This window comes from Hakea prostrata, chromosome 8, assembly GCF_041222555.1.
Source record: "Hakea prostrata isolate BN-2017 chromosome 8, UWA_Hpros_2, whole genome shotgun sequence".
Classification (NCBI taxonomy): domain Eukaryota; kingdom Viridiplantae; phylum Streptophyta; class Magnoliopsida; order Proteales; family Proteaceae; genus Hakea; species Hakea prostrata.
Window position 1 is genome coordinate 10,420,389 of NC_142607.1, and position 25,073 is coordinate 10,445,461.

At 35.6% G+C, this 25,073-nt stretch overlaps 3 protein-coding genes across 3 annotated transcripts in view; 2 read left to right on the plus strand and 1 right to left on the minus strand.

Moving 5' to 3' along the window:
• Nucleotides 1-2,200, minus strand: LOC149006814 (uncharacterized). Its single transcript, XM_089166547.1, has 3 exons — nucleotides 1,852-2,200; nucleotides 925-1,107; nucleotides 1-273 (listed from the first exon to the last, which is right to left on the minus strand). Exons 1-3 carry the CDS (start codon nucleotides 1,912-1,914, stop codon nucleotides 91-93), a joined length of 429 nt encoding a protein of 142 aa, XP_089022673.1. The 5' UTR covers nucleotides 1,915-2,200; the 3' UTR covers nucleotides 1-90.
• Nucleotides 2,201-15,999: 13,799 nt separating this feature from the next.
• Nucleotides 16,000-18,436, plus strand: LOC149006815 (protein NRT1/ PTR FAMILY 2.13-like). The gene is made up of 4 exons (XM_089166986.1): nucleotides 16,000-16,075; nucleotides 16,227-16,444; nucleotides 16,633-17,207; nucleotides 17,611-18,436. Exons 1-4 carry the CDS (start codon nucleotides 16,009-16,011, stop codon nucleotides 18,434-18,436), a joined length of 1,686 nt encoding a protein of 561 aa, XP_089023112.1. The 5' UTR covers nucleotides 16,000-16,008.
• A 1,718-nt stretch (nucleotides 18,437-20,154) lies between these two features.
• LOC149006816 (putative AMP deaminase) overlaps nucleotides 20,155-25,073 on the plus strand; it is a 44,509-nt gene continuing 39,590 nt past the window's right edge. The window contains exon 1 of the mRNA XM_089166932.1: nucleotides 20,155-20,817. Within this exon, the coding sequence (XP_089023058.1) occupies nucleotides 20,370-20,817 (448 nt within the window). The 5' untranslated portion in view covers nucleotides 20,155-20,369. The remainder of the gene's footprint in view (nucleotides 20,818-25,073) is intronic.

A 25,073-nucleotide genomic window follows, 5' to 3' on the forward strand; every position in this document is an offset into this window, starting at 1 on the left:
GGAGGGGGAGAAAAGAATATACATGGAAGCACTAAATAATACTAGATGGTGAAAACAAATCTCAAGGATGACTAGCCAGAAAAACTCATTTCAGACCACAGATGCATCAGATTCTTCCAGCAAGTCGATGACATTGCACTCTGGTGCATTGATGGAAGATGAAGTCATTCGATCGGATGCTTCAGACTCAAGGCTCAACTCTTCCTTCTTCACTGGCAAGTCAGCCCTCTTTCGTGTATTTGCTGGTGTTTGTTCCTTCCATAATTTCAAATCCTGAAAATAAAGGCACTAAAGATCAGAAACTCAAGAAGAAGCCTTTGTTTGCATGTGGCAGAACTTTTTCAAGCTTTTGCCGACATTTCCAAGCATATGAACCAGGGATATCAACATGTAAAGAATCCATGAATGGATTGGAGGTCTTCAGTAAATTAAAGATATATAGAGTATTTAATAGAAACAATAATAATAATGACAAAAATATGCTCTAAGACGAACAGACAAATCAACGCATAATTGTTCTATTGGATAAGAAGTCCATTGAGAAATCTAAATTACATCTTGGATGGTAATTAGCAAGGTAACCTCTCCTTACAGGCAAAGACAAACTGCCCCCAAAATGAAACTATAAAATTTGCTTAGTGTAAAACAATTTCTTCATTCAACAACTCTATAAGTTCAAGCTTGTAATTTATGGTAAAAAGGCTCACAAAGAGTAGGATGGGCACACACACACACACAAAACAAGTATTTTTTTGGTCTGCAAGTACAAGATAAGAGGGAGAGATACGAAAAACAGAGAAAAGTATTCAAGACAGGTGAATTTCATTCTTATATTTACAGTATAATTGGTAAAATTCGATATTAATGTTAAATAAGCGAAATCTAAGAAACATCAGAGAGTTCAGCAAGACAAGTAAAACTTACATCAAGAATAGAAGGTTCTGGTAAGGGGCATTTTATGGGCTTATCATTGTCCAGAGGCTCAATCGGATGTTCAACAGGCTTGAACTCTATAGCCACTTCAATACTATGAGAGGCAGCTGCAGCAGCAGTTGTGTTAGGACGAGTGGCCTCAGAATTCTGTGGTGGAGTTACTTGCCTCTGATCCTGCAACACAAGAAATTCCATAAATTTTATAAAATTAATTTGTAAATGAATGATTTCTAGATACATAGAATGACAATGAATCAGAAAGTAAATATGAACATATGCGAAAACAACTAAAATGACCATCCCAACCTTGTGCACTAGCAATAAGATTAACACGACTGATCATATAGCGAAGCAACTAGTTCAACAAATGGGATGCCAGGAACTAGAAAACAGACTAGACTGTATCAATTCCAGATGAAAATCAACCCCTCACAGTTGCAAGCTTTCGGGTCTACCCTTTCAACTTATGTACAAAGAGCATGGCTAACGATAGATGAAATAAGTCAATGAGAAAACACAAAAAAAAACAATGCATATCAGACATTGAAATGGATTCCAAGTGCTCAGACTACATAAATAAATCAAATTGTCAAATATCATCCAAAAGAAGCGAAGATACAATTACAGGGAATCCAAATCAATTTCAGCAAACACAGTTCAAACATGCACAATGAGAAGATCAAGTAAAACCAAATTCGAGTGCAAAAGCTGAAACGAGAGAAACACTCAAAAGCTCAGGGAGGAACGCAAAAACAATCAGAAAATCAAACAAGAAGAGTCAGTTCAAACAGAAATACACAAAATGCCCCCAACAAATAAAACCCTATTCACAAGTTGGATCAATTATAACAAAAACAAAGGGAAAGAAAAAACTGAAACGCCTTTCTAGTAAAGAACATCAAGAGGTTGGATGCTTACAAGTGCACTTTGAGTCCGTCTAAGCCCATTTTTCCCAGAGAATCGTGAGAACATACCCACCATTCTCTATCTGAATCACTGATTACACTAAAAGGGTCTTCTAATGCTGAACTTTCTTCTTCTCTTACAGTAAAATCTAGAGCGGGGAATAAAAGATGTTTTTCTGCATATATAATCTTGTGGGTTGTGTATGATGCTTGCTTGGTTTGATGGGTTTTCTTCGGATTCTCCCTCTCGGTGAGCGTAGAGAATGAGAAAATTACATATTACTGCATAAACGAACATTAGGAAAAGCTGCAAGAAAGAAGAAAAGAACGGATGACACTTGAAAGAATCCATGAAAACTTGTAAACTCTTCAATGGATTACCGTAAAGCAGAGCAAAGCGAAGCGAAGCAAAGTGACGTGAGAGATTCGTTAACACACGTCACAGGTATTGATTCCTGCACAACCTAAGAAGACTTATTGGCCAAGCATCCAACAGTCAGATCGGCACTGGATCATGAGAGGCAATGGCCAACAAATAAGGATTGATGGTGCTCAAAGTGCTCTATATCTTCTCCAAACTACACACATTATAATTATCTGGCCAATGCCAGCCTCTCTGGTTCTATTAGCTGGGATCATTTGATGGTTGGACTAGTCAGGTCTGTTTAAACTTTCAAACAACTAATTTACTTGGATATTATGTTGCCTAAATTTCCACTGATGCAACTAAATGTTGTGTAAATACAAGGCAAAAGGCTATGGTTATGCAAGGTAGTCCAACTGCAATAAACATACAAATATATATAACTAATAGGTTGTTACAATGAAGCTGAGGTTGCTACGAGTGAAGCTTAGAAAGTCTACAATTTTTGAGAATGGCTTTCTCTTCGTAGTTCCAGGAAAGCAACTAAACACAATATGAGGGACACAATTCTCAATTGCTTTTGCTACCTTGCTTTCAAGCTGTCAGTGCTGTATTTTACATTTAGTTTTCAATCCCTCCAGGAGTTTTACCTGTCATGGTGATCCAGTGAATTTGTTATGATATTTCAGCAGTTGTTCCTCTGCCCGCCCTTTTTCCCTCCATCAACTTCTCGCTATCAACCCCTCTCCCAACCAAATATAAATAAATAAATAATAATAATTGAAAAAATATTAGACAGAACAGGGGAGTAATATATCTCTATACATGGCATGGTAACTAATTAGTTTTCAGATTTGAGTACAAAATTACTAATAGATCTCTTTCTTTTTTTTTTAATAATACTCTATCTATAAAGTTCAAACATTATGAGTAGTTCATTTCTTTTTTATTTTTTCTGAATGATTTAGAACTACTTTGTTAATACATTATGCATGATTTGTTTGGGAAAATTGCAGAACACTCCAAGATAATTGGCGAATAGTGTAGATACCCAAAAATTATGCCAAATTGGCATTCACGCTCTTTTCCATTAGAAATGGTAACTAATTAGGTAAAAGAAATGACGAATGTACCTATAGTTGTATTATTCTATATCTTATGATATCAAATGGTGAATTGAGGAAGAAAGAATTTATGGAGGAACATTGTAAAGTCACAAGAGATTAATGGTAATTTGGGAATTATGAAATTATCTAACCATGATTTAAAGTAATTTGCTTATGGAGTGTACCATTGTGAAAATTTTAGACACATTGAGGGGTGTCTTAACCAATTTGATATATTTTTTAGTGTATGTGCTTTTTGCCAATTGTCTTGGGTGTTTATGAAAATTTTTATTTTTATTTTTAAAGAAAAAAAATAAGTTATACATGATTAAGGATAATAAATAATCTTACAAAATTCACAGGAATAATCGAAATGTTTGTGGTTAGTGTCTTTGGTTATTCTATGTATTTCAACTTATCTTTTGTGAAGAAGAAGTTTGGTATACTAAAGGCAATTGAAATACTATTAACCTTTAAGTAGAATATCTCAGGTAAATTTTTCTAATTTCATAATAATATGAACTAAATTAGATATTTATTTTTAACGAGTTGAATGATTTTTTTAAATCCTTTAATTACAAAATTTGATATATATATATATATATATATATGAGTGGTTCTTAATATGTTTTTTATTTTTTTATTATGAACTATAGTTCTGAAGTATTGTTATATTAAATTAGCTAAATAAAGTTATAATTTTATAATAGTGGAGTAAAGTTGTATTAAAATTATGGCCGTATTGGTTAATCTGATAAGAAGATTTTCTAGTCTTTTTTGGTTAAAAAATTAGATTTTTATTTATTTTGTTATTTTCCATAGTAGTGTGCAAGTAACTTTATCTTATGTTCGATAACTAAGAGGAAAAGGAGAAATAACTAATTAGTTAAATTAAATAATATTATAAAAAATGTAAAAAATATTTAGGTGGTTGTCAAAAAAACGTAGATATTACAAAAAATAATCACCATTGAAGAAAGAAAATAATTATCAAATAACTATATATTATTGAAAATGGATTGCAATTAATATTGGTTTTTATAATATTGTGAAATAAAATTATAGGTTTGGGAATTATTTATTATTATATGTAAATTTAATGATTTAGGATTTTTAAGGAAATAGAAATGTGGCTATTTCTCTTGAGTTATGCTTTTATAATAATAATATGATTTGTTTTTTAAGATAAACTTAATTGAAATATTTTATGTTGGTGGCAGATCAAATTTATAGTGGAAAGTTGGTCATTTGAGTCCAAGTTGTACTTAATGATGGATATGAAAATGATATTGTGGTTGTCCATGAATGCATACGGTGAGGGTCAAGTAATATGTTTTTCTTGGACTCTATCATCACAGCTCACCTTTATTTTGTACAATCCGCAACTGGTAGAGAATCATTCTGTCAACGATTGGATCAGGAAGAATACCTCGAGAAAAATTGTTGAAACAAACTTAGCAGTCAAGATCTTAGCATTGCACAGGAGAGAAAAATCTCATGATTGAGAAAAAAATTAGACAACTCAAGAAATATCATTTTTTTCTCGGATACACGTGGTCCACTATGGGCTTTTGTATTTATTTTGGTGATCATTTGGTTTCATGGAGTTCCCGCAAACAACGAAAGGTATCTCACTATTCTACAGAAAACGAATATTGTGCTATTGCATCTACAACTACAGAAGTTGTATGGATTTTGCTCTCTTTTGGGGAGCTTGGTATCTATTTGGCATTTAATCCTAAGTGTTCTAGGACAATTTAAGTGCTACATTCCTTACTAAGAATCCAATTTTTCACTCACGAGAAAATACTTGGAAATAGATTTTTGTTGCATTCGTGAGCTTGTGTCTGGTAAACGTTTGGCGGTTAGCTTTATCTCTACAATTAATCAAATTGTTGATGTTCTCACCAAATCTCTTCCTCATTTTCGCTTTCTTTTGTTATGCGACAAACTTCCCATCAAAGATGTGCTGCATTTGTTGGGGTTACGGATACATAATCCTATATTACCGTATTTGACACCACTGCATTTGTTTCATAATCTTGTATTGTCTTTCCTTTACAATTTAACTATAAATACTGTATTATGTAACAAATCTTATTATTGAAAATCACATTTATGACATAAGCTTGTTAATCTAATCCATAGTTGTATACCTCCTTGTTGCTTGAGGTAGTTGTGGAGGTTCAAAGCAAGGGCATGACAGGTGCTGAAGGTTTTGACTTCTTTAGCATGGATGGGCCTTGGAGAAATTTTTATTTTGTACAGATTTTCATTAAGAAAAAAAATTCAAACTACCGTTAGAAAAAAATAATAATAAATAAGAAAATAAATTTACAAAATAAAATGTTTTACATGTAACCACGGTTGGAGCCTAGGAGGCAATTAATTGTCAGCGTCCAATTGGGTCAAAGCAGTAAAACTAACAAATTTGTTGTTACCGGAAACTTATGGATGGCTTGAGGTTAGGCTCAATGAGGTAAAACATAACCATTGAATGTATATTCCCTTCTAGTGTGATCTCAATGGTCAATAGTACTGGCACGGTAATAGAGAGTCAAGGGGAACAGGTAATGCAATGGCAATGAAAAGGAAAACACTGCAAAGACATTCGTTCTACCTACCTTATGATACTATTGTACTATCATATCATCCTACTATCATAAAAGCACGAATTAAAGGGAAATGCATGGTTGCATTTTCTTATCTAGAAAACCCTTGTTCATTCACTTAATAGACATAAATAAATAATGTATAAAGATATAGTTTTATATTTTATATTTAATAAGTATCATTTTTTGAAGATCATAGTTAATGATTTCGATTCAATATTATCTACGTATTTAATAACTAAATAATATTAATGGATTCATTTTACAAAGTCTTCAATTAAGAGCTAATATTCCTTCACTTTACTTAGTCTTTGTATTTTTTTATTTTTTTAATTCGTAAATGTTTTTTTTTATTTTGATAATTATATAAACTTGCTATTTATATCCGAAAAGAAATCTATCAGAGCCAAAGAGAGTCTTGGTTTTGCTATTAGAAGTCACACGAAAGAGGAAGAAAATAGAGGAAGACTCTCGAGCATGAACGTCCACAACAACACAAATTTTTATTTTTTACATTTTTGTACAATCCCAATGTTAAAGGCTTTCTCACAAAGAATTTTTTTTTCCTTTTTTGAATGAAAATACATTGAAAATGGCCAAAGGAAAACCCGACTAAAACATTAGAATCACAAAACAAGATAGAAGTTACAAACAACACAAGACTATAGGAACTGACAACAAACCCTTGCTCTGAATCTTGTTGATCTCCTCACTCTCATGCACCGCCCACAACAGCAATATATTTTCAGTTTATTCATTTTTTTGAAAATTTCATGTAGAGGTGTCTCACAAAGAGATCAATAAATTCCTTTTGGTGAACGAAAATACATTAGAAATGACCAAAGGAAGAAAAACAGATCCAAAGAAGTTACAAACAATATAGTAAACCTGTCTAAAGACACTTATAATGCACTAAGGTTCCATTTCAGATCGTTTCATTTTTATTTTTTAATCTTATTTTTTTTAGGAAAAACTTCAGCGTTATATAAATCATATTATTATTATTATTATTATAATATTGAACCCAAACTCTTGTTCAGTCCTTAATGTGCCCAAGATTATGTAACACTGTTATACAATTAATTTCACTAGTTAAGTGAATCAAAATACTTTTGTGTAAAGTGAAAAAAATTAGTAGTACTAATATATTCCCTTCTTTCTCAAATTATCTTCAATTAAACAATTATTAAAAAAAAATGAAAAAGAACGACCTAGCTGAAAATCATCTTGCACTTAGACTGAAGTTGTGAAAATGACGGTTGGAGAAGTGGAGCTTGATGACAAGGATTTCTTTGCCATTTTACAGTTTTTATCTGCCCATCAATTCTTCCTTTTTTTCTTAGAGAAAATTATATTTACCCCATATGTCTGTATACAATTATGTTTACATCCTTAAAATTTATTTTATTTCATTTACACCTTTTATATTTTGAATTATCCAACTGCATCCACGGGGAACATTTGTAATAAAATTAATTCTAAGAAGTATAAACGTAATTGTTGCCAAGCATATGAAATGTAATAATTTACTCTTTTTTGTTATTTTTGGGTTTCGTAGTTCTATTTTTGAGGGTTTTTTGTTTCCACCAGCAGACGTAGGAAATGTAAAAGATACTCTTCTCATATCCATTTTTTTCGGATGAAAGATGCTGTTGATGAGCCACTGAACCCACTCGACAAAAATTAGGTAATTCAAGTACTCTGTCATTGCTTCCTCCAGGTTTCAATGGGAATGACATGGATCTTAGTGATTTTGTTGTATCATACAAAGTTGTTATTTAGATACTGAAATCATCATTCAACCAGCAAATCAGCTTATAAAATTATTGGTAAGTTGCTCTAGAACCTGACCATAGACCAACTAGTTCGTTCAAATATTAAACTTGGTTCTTGGTTCCTGAAAAACAAGGAAAGTGAGTGTGAGCCGTCTCTGGGGACGGGAAGCCACTTCCAATGATTAAATTAGATTCTCCTAAACACAAATCCTCGTAAAGAGGAGTAAATACAATCCCAAAAGACGAAGAGGGATTGTCTTTTAGGAGTGGTTGCCGGTGAGTAAATGACTGGAGTTAATGTTCGTAGGAAAATCTTACCCCTTTGTGTAGAGTGTTCGTGTATATATATCATACACATACCTCTGAGGTGGTGAGGATATATATTATGACCATTGGATTTCATGATTCCAAAAGGAGGGTGACGATGATATGAGAAGCGTAGCTTGATTAGCAAACCAAACTCCAATCTTCCCCACCAATCTTCCCCACGAAGCTTCAATATAATTGTACATAATCCCACCGAATAAGGTGATCAAATTATCACTGACATAGATGTGACAACAAGTCTAATCTTCGGTAGACAAAATGGTAGGGTGCAATACTCGAGTAAGCCGTAGGTGAATGAGAAGTTTTCTAGTTGTCAATGAACATCTAATGAATCTCAGTGCATTCAATGGGGAAATTAATGAGTTGATTGACATTTGAGAGATCCACGCAGAGTCCCCTAGCAACGTTACTTTATTTGAGAAGTAGCTTGTCAGGTGCTCGTTGAGAGGTCAGCCGAAAAGCTTCTCGTGACAACTGGCTGTCACTAAGAGGCGCTCTTCTGAGCAAGCTTTTCTGCTGAGAAGTGCCTCACCGAAAAGTGTCTTACGAAGTTAATGAACTAGGATCAAACCAAAGTATTGGTCTGGTTGGTTCACTTGGGCCCAGAGGTCTGAGCCAAACATTCATAACAACAATGATAGCTGATAACTTGTACATAAACAAAAAATTTATCCTCTGTACCAACTACGCAAATGAAAATTTTGTTCCTTGAAACTCTTTCAAGGAAGCTGCTTCAATGGGTGCTCCTTCAAAAGAGTAAGTACAACGAGGGTGATGAAAATGTCAATTCACAAAGAGGAAGATAGACTAGCCAACAACGATCTGAGGCTCAGCTTCGCAAGAATCGCACTCTCTCCCTCTCTCTCTCTCTCTCTCCCCCCCCCCGGAAGATGAAGGGATTAGGGAAACTGAAATAGGGTAAAGTTAAAAGCTTATAAATTATAATAAGGAAATTACATAAATAACACATGTATTAAATTCAATATGGTAATACGGTTCAGCCGGTATTGTGGGGATGGTAATTCGATACATAACGAGGGTATGGTACCTGAAATTGATACCGTATTGAATTAAAAATTCTGGTTTTGTACCGTATCATACCGAATTTTGAAATAGTGCGGTTGGGTACGTTTTAAATGGTGAAACTTCGATATTACTAAACAGTTTCAATACACAATAGATACCCCTAGGGGCAGTTGAGGAGGAGAGAGAATTTAATGGCATTAAAATGAAAATTGCTCCCACAATATACATTCTACCAACCTCATTTTTTTCCTTTTTAAGCACCATGCATATGTTGTACCTACCTCATTTGCATGGCTGCTTTATTTTTTTCGTTCTTACCCATAGCGACAACCTCAGTGTAAACGTGGACGACGACCGTAAATCCATTACAATTTACAGCCCCATATCACCCAAAAACAATATATCATTTAAATAAGGAAAAGAGACATAAATGATTTTTGTATATGAATTGACTATTACTCCAAAAAAAATCTGATTTGGCTTGGGCTAACTTAGACCTGGAAGAGTAGCTATAAAAGAGGATGAGCAGAATGAATCCAATTCATCAATCTTGAAACAGAGATGGGCTTAGAAGGAGCCATCCGCAATATGGTGAAGCACTATTCATCATTTACATTCTGGTGGTATTGGCTAACTGGCCGACTAGACAAGTATCCACCGGAGGATAAGAAAAAAGGAGCAGATCAAGCTGAAGTCGAAGAAGAAGAAGAAGAATAAAATGTTTTGCTACTAGAGCAAATGAAAAGAGAAGAACAAAGTCTCTCTTTTTTCTGTTGAATAAACTATGGCATTAAGTGAATAAAGTCTGTCTCTCTCTCTCTCAAGATTTCCTGTGTGATATTTTTATCTTATTCTTTTTCTTTTTTTTTGGTAATCTTTTTATCTCATCCTCTATCTCATAGACTCATACACACACATGCACATAGAGTGGAATTTTTTTTTCCCTTTCGGCTAACGATGAAATATATTAAAGTTGGCAAAATGAAGCGTTTCCAAGGCCCACAATTCAAAAAGAGAGGAAAAACTAGAGAGAAACCCTACTAAAATAGTCAGAATACATAAAAGGGGAGATCCAACGGATTACAAATAATATTAAACCATAGAACAACTGACTGTGTTGTTGAATTTTCAGATCTTCAAGTTTCAAACTCAAAAAACAATAATTCTTGAAGTTCCTTTTCTAAGAAAAATTTCTCACTGACGTGAAAATTTTTGGAATCAAGGAAGGGTTGAAGTTTCCATCTTCAAAAAGGCCCTTTGAAGGGGCTCCCCTTGTCCCACAACATTTATTCAAAATTTTTGGAATAAATGTTGATGGTAACATTGCATTAGTTACCTTCAGAATTTGGCAACAATAATCTTAGGTTGGATTTGGCTGGGAAGAGATGGGTAGAAATGGAAAGCGAAAAATAATGAAATGAATTTTTTTTTAAAGATAAAAAATAGAAATGAGAAATAAATTGTCATGATTTTTGGTTATATGGAAAGAGATAAATCTTTTATATCTAACTAATGTAGCTGGAAAATTAAACTTTTATTAGGCGTGAGGCATCTAGTTGAGTCAAAATTTTAAATTTTCAACGAGGGTGATGAAAATGTCAATTGGTAGAGAGGAAGATCGACTAGCCAAGCCAACAATGATCTCAAACTCAGCTTCGCAAGAATCACAATCTCTCTCTCCCAAAATGAAATAGGGTAAAGTTAGAGGATATAAATTATAACAAGGAAATTACATAAACAACCCAGGTATTAAATTTTTTTTTGGTAAGAAAGTATTAAATTCAGTATGGTAATTTGGTTCAATTGGTATTATGTACTGGATGGTAATTCGGTACATAACGACGGTATGGTACTTGAAACCAAGGTACGTAAGTTCACCGAAATTCGGCGAAATATCGTCGAATTTCAGGAGTTTTGGTGGTTGGTGAACTGACACAATCACCAAAATCCGATTTTACATACTGGCGAATATCACTAGTTCTTCATTAAAAATGCAAACCTATGTTCAACGTTACCCATCTTAAGTTGCGAACTTGCATATCTTGCTTATGCCACAACAACATTACCGTAAAACGAATTGCAACGGGGATGTAGGACCCCATCAGACTCCTACAAGGTCCGATCAATTGATTATGAGAAACAGCAATGGTGATATTCGATCCAGCGATGTCCACATGTACGATGCTTCAACCCCATCATGGTTTCGTAACGTCTGAGATCCGGATGTGATGCCATCGACGACCGAACTTCCGTGAATAAGATGAACAGATGAACTCTGAAGTTCAAAGGGAAAATTACGTAATTAGCTACTTTTAGGTTTCCCCTTACAAAAATAGCCACTCAATGTTCACTTGACAAAACTAACTAAAATTGAAGTTTGCATTTATAAAACAAGCCAAAATAGTGCATTTTCACCTCTTTGGAAATTTTTACCCCTAAAATTGACCATACCAGCATAGGGGTGAAAAATGTCCAAAGGGTATGAAAAAATAATAACTTTACCCTTTTGGACAAAATAGTGATTTTCCCGCTCGATGTGATCAGTTTTAAGGGTAAAAAATGTACAAAAATGTGAAAAATCAATATTTTGACTAGTTTTGTAAATGCATAAAGTGAAACATTGAGTGACTATTTTTGTAAGTGAAACCTAAAAGCAGTTAGTTAATCATGTAATTTTCAAAGTTCAAATGAGTTTTTACTTTTTAGTTTTTTAACATTTTAGGTTGTGCAATTGAGCCACACGCGTGGCTGATGGAGAACCACGGAATTGTAAAAGTAAAAGGATTAAATAATAATAATAATAATAATAATATATATATATATATATCTTAATTTATTAATTTTTTAAATTTTACTTTGCAGGTATGTAAGTGTAACGCGTGTGAGTATGTGATGTGACTGATGTCATATTTGATATATCAATTTGCAGTCCAAGTATATCAGCAAAATCTCGCCGAGATTTCGCCGGTTCGCCAGGTAGCGAACCGGAGAACTCGAGCGAGATTTCGTACCTTGCCTGAAAGGCTAAAACCGATACCATATTGTATTTAAAATTCGATTTTATACTATATCATACTGAATTTTGAAATAGTGCGGTTCGATACAGTTTAAACGGTGCAGTTTCGATATTGTTAAACATTTTTTATACACAATTGATACCCTTGGGGGGTAGTTGAGGAGGAGAGAGGATTTAACGGCATTAAAATGAAAAACATTCCCACAATATACATTCTACCTACCTCATTTTTTTCCATTTTAGGCACCATGCATGCGTTGTACCTACCTCATTTGTATGGTTGTTTTATTATTTCGTTCTTACTTATAGCGTCAACCTCAGTGTAAACGTGGACGACGACCATAAATCCATTCCAATTTACAACCCATGTATCACCCAAAAATACAATAGATCATTTAAATTTGGAAAGAGACATAAATGATGAAAAACTTTATTACCCAAAATACCCTTACTGTAGATGAATCGATTGATGCCTCAAAATTTTCTAATTGACTTTAGGGCTAACTTAGACCTATAAGAGTAGCTATAAAAGAGGATGAGCAGAATGAATCCAATTCATCTGTCTTGAAGCAAAGATGGGCTTTGAAAGAGGCATCATCAACGGTGTGAAGCATTATTCATCATTTACATTTTGGTGGTACTGGCTGACATGCCGTCTACACAAGTATCCGCCGAATGATAAGAAAAAAGGAGCAGATCAAGCCAAGTCGAAGAAGAAGAAGAAAATGTTTCGCTTATAGAGCAAGTGAAAAGATTGGAATGAAGCCTCTCTCTTGTTTTCTTTTGAATAAACTATGGCGTTGAACTGAATAATTCTCTTCTCTCTCTCTCAACTTTTCTTGTGTGATGGTCTTTATTCACCCCTCCAAAATAATAATAATTTCATTCTCTCTCCCTCTCTCCTGCATTTCCTGTGTGATGTCTTTGTCTCATGCTTCACCAAAAAAAGTCTCTATCTCATCCACACATGCACATAGAAAAGCAAAGAAAAATCCCCGTTTGGCTAATGAAATATATTAAAAATGGTAGAAGGAAGATTTACCAGCCCCACAACCCAAGAGGAGAGGAAAAAGTAAAGAGAAATAAAATAGTTAGAACTAGACCTGTAAATGGATAGTTGAAATCCGCCTTCGAATTTGCATTCGTATTCATTTAAGGGTGCTGTATCCGAAAATTTTCTTACCAGAAAATATCTGTATCCGTCCGTTAAGCAATCAGATTCGGATACAGTAATTGCTTATCGGATCAGATAATATCCGGATGATTTTTTATCTGAATAGAGAAAAGTATTCAACATTTTTTTTTCTTCTGAAAATGGATGATAATTGGATTCGGAAACCGATATTCGGATTCAGAAACCGGTATTCGGATAATCGGAAATAAAAAATATCCAGTTAGAGTAAGGTATTAAACATTTTTCATAAAAAATGGATGATAATTGGATTCGGATTCCCGTAATCGGAAACCTAAAATTGTAAGTCGAAAATTTAAAAAAAAAAAATTGACAATTACCAATCAATAATCGGATAGTTTATTGAATCGGATATCTGATAAAGTTCCGGATTCGAATTCGGATGCATTCTCTAAATTTCTACTAGATTCGGATTTGAATTCGGATAGCGGTTTTGCTAATCGGATTCGGATACTGGTGTATCCGAGCCGACCGATCCGTTTACAGATCTAGTCAGAACACACAAAAGAAGAGAACCAAAAAGGTTGAGACAACATTAAAATATAGAACAGCTGACTGTTGCTGAATTTTTAGATCTTCCAGTTTCAACCCAAAAAAAATAAAAAATCTTAGAAGTTTATTTTCTAAGAAGAATATCTCTTGATACAAAAAATTTTGGTACCAAAAGTAGAGGATTGGAAGACCCCAATAATTGTTAAAAAATGAGAGGCGTTTTTTAAGGAGCCCCACATGGGTAGAAATGGAAAGCGAAAAACACTGAAATGAATTTTTTTTTAAAGATAAAAGATAGAAATGAGATGAAATAAAATGAAATGAAAAATAAATTGTCATGATGTTTGGTTATATGGAAAAGAAATAAATCTTTTATATCTGACTTGTATAACTGGAAAACTTAACATATTTGAGTTGAGTCAAAATTTTAAAATTCTGATCAATAGTGGTGTGTGTAAGTAAAAAAAGATGTGGCCATAAATCATGTGAGCCTAATTTGATTAGGTATTTTAAGTCGGAACATAATAAATTCAATTTCTAAAACACCATAAGGACAAATTAATTTGACAGAATTGAGTTGAATAAAATAATAAATTCTTCTTATAAAATAATAAAAAACAGTCCACTCCTTTGTTCTTTTCTTTTATTCAATATTAAAAGCTAAAAATATGTGAGTTTTTTTTTTTTTTATTAAAGTTTTTTTTAATAATTTTTACTAATTTATATATATCTGTTGCTGAAAAAAGAAAAAAGAAAAAAAGATACTAGGTTTGAACAAAGCCAAGTCTGTCAAATTTTTTCAAAACTACTTTTTTTTCAAATATTATTTATCAAAAATTGTGATTCCCATATTCATTATGCATAAGAAATGGAAAGATTTAACTTGTTTTAATTAAAGGGCACTACTCTTAACAATCTAACCACTGATAAAGTTAAGAAATTATCACAAAATGCACTATCAAACCAAACCAGACAATATGACATTTGATTCCACAAGAAATTAACACAATAAGCTAACTTTTTCAGTTCTATCTATTTCTGGTCAGCCAAGTGCAGCTTACTTAAGGAAGAGATGAACATCTTGAAGCATAATAATAGTGGATTTGCATTTTCCACCTAAAATCAGCTGTGCAATCCTCAACCACAACTCCAAAATCTTCACTTTTCACTTATCAAATCTATATTTAGTTCTTTCTAAAATTGGCGCCAATGCACCCACCCCTCACCCCCTGCTTTTATTGAGTTAGGATTTTCTACTCGTGAGGGTGGAACTGTGTCCTTTCACATCTTTCCATTCACTTACTTTCTTATTGACTTCACTCTCACATAGTTTATAACTTTACTCTTTTCTTTTTAGGTTCAAACACATTTTTATGTAATGAGATTAAGAGTGTCATTTATACTTAAAATGATGACTTCTTTCGATAGTTAACAATTAATTAACAATGACAATTAAGAAGGTGGTTGGTTCTAATCATTCATTTGTTTTTTAGACTCTACCACCTCTTTTTTAATGCACAAATATTGTCTGAGTTATGTTATTACGTTTAAATTGTCTCTTATATGCTCATGCTTTTGAGATGTTTTAGAGAAAAGCAGAAGTGGAGTTACTTTCCTATTTCATATACATCAATAGTGGGATATCTCATTGATACATGTCACTTAATGTATATAGAGTACATGATTTTTCATTTATAGTATGCAAAGAGAAATGCAATTCATACAAGAAAAGAAAGAAGAAGAGAAATGCAATAGGATTATTATACATTGTTTCCACCTTTCTGCAAACACTGCACACTATAAACCTCTAGCATACCTTTACCTTTATCATTCATTCAAGCAATTCCTTTTTCTGACTTATTTATAGTGACAATCTCAGTCTAACTATGGTTGGTGATAATGAGTCTTCACAATATTCTCACATATAAACAGATATCATCCAAATTCCACAACTTGTAATTTTTTTTGGGGCAGGGAAGTTATTATATGTTACCCAAAACATTTAGGTTTCAAGCCAAATTTCATTAATTGACATTGGGGCTGACTTGGATCTTAGACAGTTTATAAAAGGTTGAACTAAACAAACTCATATTCCTGAGGCAAAGATGGTAGAGGAGAACTTGAAGAAAAACCCATCATTTCCTCATGGTTTCCCTACTCTTCCAATTGTTTTCCCATTCATTCTTCTTTGTTCAAGTCATCACCTTCTTTACCTTCCTCATCCACCAAAAACATGACAGCTCTGGAACCAAGCTCAATCATGGCAACCAAATCAAACCAGACTCAGAGAAAGCATGGTGGATGGAAGACCATGCCCTACATTTTAGGTTTCTTCCCCCTCTTTGTCTGTCTGTCTCTCTCTCTCACAATCTCACACGCACACAGCTTTTCTGTCTGGTATCTTTTTAATTCCTTCTCCTTTTGATAATTGTCATGGAGATGTGCACTAATCTCATGGTGTTGATCATGTTGAAGCAGGGAACGAGACCTTAGAGAAACTAGGAACATATGGGTTGCAAGCCAACCTCATGGTGTACCTAACCACACAGTTGCACATGAACCAAGTTTTCGCCACCAAAATCATCAACATCTGGTCTGGCACTAGTGGTTTCGCTCCCCTTCTTGGCGCCTTCATCTGTGATGCTTACCTTGGCAAATTTCGCACTTTAGCCTGTGCTAGCGTCGCCTCCTTCCTGGTATATATCTTCCTCACCTCGGAGCAACACTGGCTTGTTGTCTTGTTGGTTCTCAATGTGAAAGACGAATTCAAATTCAACTTCTTTCCATGTATACATTGATTTGTCTGTTGAATTCAAATTCAAATTCTTTTCATAGATGCTTGGAATTGAGTGTCATTTTATCACTACTCTTTGTTGATCTTCAGGGAATGGTGCTTCTGACTTTCACGGCAGCATTTCCAGCATTGCATCCTCCCGCATGCCCCAAGCAGCCTGATCTGAAGACCCCATGCATGGCTCCCTCAGGAGTTCAGGTGGGTTTCTTGTTCATGGCCATGGGCTTTATGACAATTGGAGCAGCAGGGATCAGACCAGCCAGCTTACCCTTTGGATTAGATCAGTTTGATTCCACAACAGAAGAAGGAAAGAAGGGTATGAACAGCTTCTTCAACTGGTACTACTACACCTTCACAGTAGCTATCACGATCTCCATCACCGTCGTCGTCTTTATCCAAACCAACATCAGTTGGGCTTTCGGTTTCGCCATTCCTACAGCTTTCATGGCATTCTCCATCTTTATATTCTTCCTTGGCACAAGGCTTTACATCTATGTGCAACCAGAGGGAAGCGTCTTCTCTAGCATCATTCAAGTGTTTGTTGCTGCATTCAAGAAACGTCATCTGGAACTCCCTACCAAACAAGACCTACCAAGAGTCCTCTATGATCCTCCCTTGAAAGAGACTACCAGAATCTCCAAGCTTCCTTTAACACACCAGTTCAGGTGAAACACTCTTGGCCGTGCTTGGGTGGAAATTTCCCTTCTCATAAATTCCTATCCTTTTACTTTTTATGTGCTTAATGGGGCTCGAATTGGTACATGGCACATGATTTGGCCATAGGATAGGTTAAAGGCTTGTTTCGGAGCTTTTGATGCACTCGTCAAGTACTTAAATTCTTCTTCATATCATCCATGTGACCTGTTGTTGAAATTAGGTTGATTTGTCACACAAAAAAAGCTGATTAGCTTCATATCCTTTTCCATTTCAATTTAATTTTCATGGTCTTTTGTCAACAATCATTCATTGATGTGATCGGTGAATTCTACCTTGCTAAGATTGTTGAAGAAAGTTGCAGATCGAGACGAGCTATCACAACTAATAACATGATTATTCTCCACTCTGCAGATGCTTGAACAGAGCTGGGATTGTGGTAGAAGGAGAAGTAAACCCAAATGGATCTTGTTCAAGGCCATGGAACCTCTGCAGCATCCAACAGATTGAAGAGGCAAAGTGCCTAATTAGAATTGCGCCAATATGTGCTTCAAATATCATCTGCTTCCTCTCAATTGCTCAAATAGGGACATTCATGGTTATGCAAGCAATGAAAATGGAGCGCCATCTTGGACCCAAATTCGAAATCCCTGCAGGATCTGTGGTCATCTTGTCTACACTCACCCTGGCTGTATGGGTTCCAATCTATGATCGAATAATTGTTCCATCGATCCGAAGAATCACCAAACACCAAGAGGGCATAACCCTTCTGCAGAGGATAGGAATTGGGATGCTTTTCTCCTTCTTGTCCATGGTAGTTGCTGGTATTGTCGAGAACAAGAGAAGGACTACTGCCTTAGAACATGGCCAAGCAATATCAGTGTTCTGGCTAGCACCGCAGCTTATCCTTCTGGGCTTCTGTGAGGCATTCAATATAATTGGACAGATTGAATTTTATTACAAGCAATTCCCCGAACACATGAAGAGCATTGGCAATTCACTCGTATCGTGTACCTTCGCCTGTGCGAGTTACCTAAACAGTTTGATTTTGGTCATACTGCGCCAAAGAACCAAAAAACATGGCCATGACTGGTTCAATAACGACATCAACCATGGGAGGATTGATTATTTCTACTTCCTCATTGCAACTTTGGGGGTTTTCAATTTCTTTTACTTTTTGATCTGTGCAAATGGATATCATTACAAAAGTAGTAGCATAGAAGGAGAAGAAGAAGCCTAGTGTTATCCTTGCAAATGAATGCTTCAATTATTTACTGAATTAAAACATATTTAAGTACACAAATATTATTTTCACAGTGGATGCGGCCCTTAATGGTGAAGGCAGTGGTCTGGGCATCGTTTGTAGAGATTCTATGGGTAGGCCCATCAAAGGAGTTATGATTCCGGCCCAGTTTGAATCAACTCTTGAAGGGGAAATTCGGCGTTAAGAGAGGGCATCTTAATTGCTGTTGAGGAGGGGTTTTGCAATGTCCTGATGGAATCAAATTCGTTGGAAGCCATTAAGTTCGTGACTATGAAGGACTTGATTCCAGTGGATATCCAAAACCTAGTCTGGGATATTGTGTCTTTAGCTTCTCGACTTCAAAATGTGTCTTTTCATCATGTTAAAAGGGAGTGTAATGCAGTAGCTGACTTCCTTGCTGGTAAAGCTGTGTCCGTAGCGTGCCGGACTCTTTGGCCTATTGTTGATCCTTGGTTTCTCGATTTTTGTAATCTTGATGCCTTGCGTGGGTCACGCGTTAATATATAGACCATTTTCTACCGAAAAAAAAAAAAATATTATTTTCGTGAACTATCTAGATCAACTATGGCACACAAGTTGTCGCCAAAAGTATTTTACCAATCGGTACCAAATTATTATCGTCTATTTTTATGACGACATTATAGATAATTGACCTGTGACCAATTCATTATGGATGATTGAATGCTTATTGACCCATGAATGATTCATTCTAGATAATTGAATGCTTATGAACCAATGACAGATTCATTTTGGATAATTGAACACTTGCTTAGCATTTTTTTTTGGTATGAACACTTGCCTAGCATAAACATATCAGAATTTTTGCTTTTATATTGAGTAAGATGGTCACTTCTAAACAATTTAGAATGGTCATATAAAAGTTATTTAGAAGGAAATAATTGAAAGAAAAGAGTGAAAAATATTAATAATAGCCCAATTTAAGTATGCCAACCATAATTTGCAATGAAATATTATCTTCTAAAGTCAAATGCATGTGCCTTTTCGTATAATGCACTTCAGAATGAATAACAAACACAGAAAAGAAATTATTATTATTATTATTAAATATGCCAACCACAATTTCCAATGAAAAATTACTTTTCAAATCCAATGCATATGCCTTTTTGTATGATGCACGTCTAATGTGCTTTATTTTTTATTTTTTGGTACAAAGAGGCTTTATTGAGGCGGGGGATTGGGATATTAATATGCTTGACAAAAGTCGAACCCACAACCTCTTCACTACTAAGAGGTGTTGGTTTTACCATTAGAACAATCTCGATTGGATGATTCGCTTTAGCATGAACAACAAACACGCAAAATAAATTATTACGTTTAGACTTTCTTAAATTTCTTTTATTACATATACGTTTCATAGATCATCATTTTGCTTCAAAATAATGGAAATTAAGATATTTTGTATGTGACACTGTGTATCCTACCTATTTTAGGAGTTTTTCCAAATTTTCTTTCGTTTATATAAAAATTCAATAATAAGGACAAATTCGTCTTTTTATTAAAACTAAAGCGGTAATTTGCGGTAAGGTATAGCCGTATAAGGAGACACTTGTAATTGAAAAATTCCAGAGGATATAAACGTAACTCTATTCAAATACAGGGGTTTTTATGTAATTACTGATGTTTTTACATTTTTAATAACTGTCTGCCCATGGCTATTCGCAGTTTCGCACTACTGGAACGCTTTTTCTGGTAGAAGTCGTAGAACTAAAAGTGTGGGAAGTGAAAACCGCAAGGTTTTTTACCAAAAAAAAAAGAAGAAAACCGCAAGGTTTTTCAGTGTTACAAGACTCTGAGATTCAAGAATTGCGAGGGAGAGGTTACACTTTATTCTTCATTGCTCTTTCGCCATTGCTAGGTTCCGTGATCATCTGGAACGTATTTATTCGTCATGGATGGTTCTTCTTCTACTCCAGTTTCATCTGTGCAGCTCGTCATGGCTGCTTTAGTCGGAGCATCGATTATGGCCATCTCGGCTTTTTACATTCATAAGCGCAGCGTTGATCAGGTTCTCGATCGTCTTATCGAAATCAGCAAGCGTCCTTCTAATACTAGACCACAAACATATGAAACGGAGGAAGAAGATGAAAGCGAAGTCGAAGGGGAAGGCGAGGGCGAATTAGACGATGATGATGATATTGGCGCTGACATTGATATCGATCGGCGATTCTGGAGACAGGGCATTTCTTCGTCTTACAGAGTGTCTTCCTCTATGCCTAATGTACATTTAGCCAACGACTGGCTGAATGACGGTTCGAAGTTCACTCAGGCTGCTTCTTTCGATAAACTCAACCTCATTCCTTCTGGACTCCCTTCCCTTCAGACTGCTAGAAGTCATGGTACAGTTCTCTTCATTTTTGCTTCATTTACGCATTGTGGTGGTCTGTTGATACTGTCAATTTTGGTTCGCCCGAAATGTTGTCTGACATCATTAGGTTTTGAAAAATTTTGAAATTTATTTCCCCTTTTCCCAAATTACCCCGGTGATACGTGCTGCCAGCCTACCACCAATAGGAATGTATGTCAATGATATTGTTAAGGAAATCACTTACTGAACTGAGGTTTAGAGTTGCCAAATTTGTTGCCTTGTGCTGACACTGTCCCCCTGTTGTGATACGGCTATTCCTTCTCTTCTCATCCATAGGCTCTCTCTTGGAATTCTGAGCGATGAATCTCCTCCCTAGTCCTGTACTGGTGACTCCTTCCCCCCTTTCTTCCTGGGATGGTGCCATTTTGGACAACTTTCGTTTCAAGGAAATGTAGGTCTTCGGGCATGAGGATTATCATCAGCTTACAATTGTTGTAGAAATGCGTTTATGCTAATATTTGGTACGGACCTCTTGTGAACTGATCAAATCTGCGCTTCCTGTCTAGCATATAGAATAAAGATTTTCTGCAAACAAGTTGACCTTCAGTACCATTAAGATGTCATATATGGGGTCAAATATGGTATGAATGATAGGATTTTGGTCTTGTATTCAGTTAGTCAGACAAGAGGTGACTCCCTACTTTTTTCAATTCCTTAACTGGAGCTCTTTTATTTTACACCATGTATGGTTTTATGTTCAAAGTCTCCAGTTTTTTCTAAAATTTAGTGTATGCATTAAAAATGATATTTGTATTTCTGCTTTAGGAATCAGCCAACGTGATGCTTGAATCTTATCTGTTAAGAATCTCCGCACACTTTATCTGAAGAATTTGTGCAGAAAACTGGTGCTTCGCAAAATTTCAATCAGTGTTGGAGAAGCTAGGAGGCATTGTTAATGTACTTGAATATATGGGTACAATAAGAAATTGATTTTTCAAATTTCCAGTCTCCAGGCAATATGTAAATTCTCCTGCTAGCTATAGTCTCAGTTTGAGATGTGTGTGAGCAAAAAGATGACAATCGATTTGAAGTGCATACTCGAATTTAGAAGAACATTCATTAAATCCTTCTATAAAGTGTTGTTAGCCTCACAAGTCACAACCCTTCTATCTAGTGGCATGTCATATGTTGTTGTTGGGTCCCAGTGGCATTCTTTGTATGAATAGGAGAGAGGAAGAATCCTGTAGGGTGGAGCCTTTTGTCCTTCTGTTGGTTCTTATGGTGATGAATTAACTTTGTCAAAAAGTAACATGATACTTACCAAAGTTCTTGGGGGTAGATGGGTAGAATTGGCTTTAGTTACTAGTGGATGAAATAGAGTATTCTTAGTTATAATCTATGGATAACTGTTTTTTTTTCTTTTTCAAGTAGCTCAAGAAGTACATGGCACAAATGCATTGTCCACAGTCCCCACTTGGGACTAGAGTAGGGTGATCTTGTTCCAGCTTAGCCCACAAAATGAAATAGCATCATGGCCATGGTAGAAGATCTCGCTCTCAAGAGAGATCTCGCCACCTTGAAAAAGAGAGATCTCGACCATCTCGGTGAGATCTCGGTCGAGATATACAATTTTTTGGCATCAACTCGGTGGCCAATCTCGGTGGGTTTTAGGGTCCCAATTGGGTTGAAACTTGATATTTAGCTTATTTAAAGCCTTTTGAACACGTTGGTGGCCTTGGATTTGTCAGAAACAACCCTATGTATGATTTCTAAGTCTACCCATAGTGTGAAACCGAAATGTAGTAGGATTAGGGAATGCAATGTTATACATGTAATATAGAACCTTTAAAGCATATATAAATGAAAAGCAAGTATATCAAATGCATCAACTAACTTCAATGTTATCAAAATTCCATCCATATGAGTATCACAATCTCAATTTTCAAGAATAAAATAATTATACAACCATTAGAAGTTCTATATAAGTCATTAAATCATAAATTCATAAGACAAGTAGAGAATGATTGATCTTCCTTGTTGTAGATGTGCTAAGAGTAGTTGCAAGTGAAAATTCAGCCAAAATCCACAAAAAAAGAGGCAAAAATTGAGAGTTCCAGCGAGATCCAGGGCGAGATATGGCGAGATATAGCGAGATATGGCGAGATCTCGAGCGAGATATCCCAACTCTCAGATCTCGACCTCCATCTCGTCTCGCCAAGGTGGAAAAACGAGATATCTCGCGAGATCTGGCGAGATCTCCCACCATGATCATGGCAGAAGGAGAACGTTAAGAAACTGAACCAAATTAACCTTAGATGATGTAACGCCAAATCTAGGGCTAGGGGCAGTTTGGTAATTTCCCTGGATTCTTATTGTTGCTCAGGATTTCCAGCAAAAAAGGGGAAGGATGTTTCAGAGGCTGTAGGTCTCATAGGGCTTTAGGCAACCTTACTGTAACCAAGGTGCAAAATTTTGCCGAAAGTAGGGGTTTCACTACCCAGCGAAACTACTGAAACTCCAAAATTTCTGCGAAATTTTATTCAAGGTAATTTTTTATTCAGATTTTGACCTTTTTTATAGCAAGGTAAAGAGACTGCGAAATTTCAGCGAAACTTACAACTTCTTGATTTTGCCTGTGATTTCGCGTTTCGTCATGTGTCGAAACACAAAATTTTACCATGGATGTAAGCAGAGAATAGCTCTGAAAGTTGCTGTAATTTGAGTTTCCAGATTTGAAATTCAAATTGAAACTCAAATTAGGGTTAGTGTAGGTTTTGGCCAGGGTGGGGTTTGGGTCTGTCTGCTACTGGTTTGTAATTCAGATGGAGGGTTTGAAATTTCAGAGGTGTTAAGAAGGTCAGGATGTTCGAAACTAGGGTTTTCAGAGACTTCAAATTCTGCAGAACTATGGTGAAGAAGATGAAGTGCAGAAATTTCAAAAACCCAGATAACAGATCCTTAACTTAGGGATTAACTGCAGGTTAACATCAAAGGAGTGGGGCAACCTAAGGGGAGTGGACAGGGGGTCTAAAGGGGCCATGAAGGTGGGTCCAACAGAGCGGAAGGGGAGAAGGGAAGGGGGAAGGAGGCTATGTTGCAATGGGGGGGGGGGAGTAGGGCTGTACTTGGATGGTTTGGAGGTGACAGTTCCTGAAGATTGAAGACGAAGAAGAAGAATTAAGATCACAGAAATGCATGCAATATTCCAGCTGCCAGTCACTGTCCTTGGGATCCCACAACTCCTCTCAAGTCTCTTTTCAAATCAAAATTTCAGTCATCAAACAAGCTGGCAAACTACATCGACTCTTAGGTTATGTATAGCCTTCAAAACAGAACTAGACTTGACTTGGGATTCCTTGAAGGATCTAACTCCTTTATACTTGGAGTCTACTAATGAAAGACAATTCAAAACAACAACTAAAAGATATGATAAAAGGAATCTTATCCTATCCACAATCGACTAACTCCTACTCACACTAAAACTCTCGAATAACTTTTAAACTGGGACTCCAAATAACAAAATAAAAACAGAAAAAGACTCCACAAAAGTAGCTGGGCTCATTCCAGCTAAGTTGTACTCTATCCAGGGGGTGGATGATGACCAAATTGCCTCTGAGCTGGTTCGGCCCCCCTGGGCTTGCCCCAATTAAGTGGGCTTGGGCCCTATTTCAGGCCTTCTTGGGTTATCCTTGGCTGGTTAACATCATTAGAATTGATCTACCCTGAACCAAACGGTGCTCTGTATCAAATAGAAGCATTGCTGAAAGTTTCAATTAATTTGGTTGTCTGAATTAGGAGATATGGCTACAAAACAAAACAGGATGTTGAAGAAAAGCCTGCAAGTCAGTACAGCACATGACTTTCCAAAGTTGATTGACCATTTAGACTTGGTAGCTTGATCCTCTGCTGCAATTTTTGTGAGATTCTGACGGACAGTGAGGATATCAGATTGTAATGAAAATAGAATGTTTGTGGCTAGGAATCAAAGGAGCTAGTTGAATAGCTTGCAACAGGGATCAAATGGAGGGGTTAATTTTGTGAATTAGCTCTTAAAGTCTCTACAGATTCTGGTGGATGATAGTGAACTTATGGAACTCAGATGTTGCAGCAAAAGTTCAATCTTAAAGAGTAGCAAACAGCAGCCTTCCATTGGTTGTAGCAGCAGCGACTTTCAAGGATCTGATTTTGACAACTTTAAGATCTTAGTAGGGGATCGATTGCAGCAGTATTGGTCTTCAGATGATCTTCTTGACGTTTGTAAAAGTCACATTCACTAGGAATTTGGTT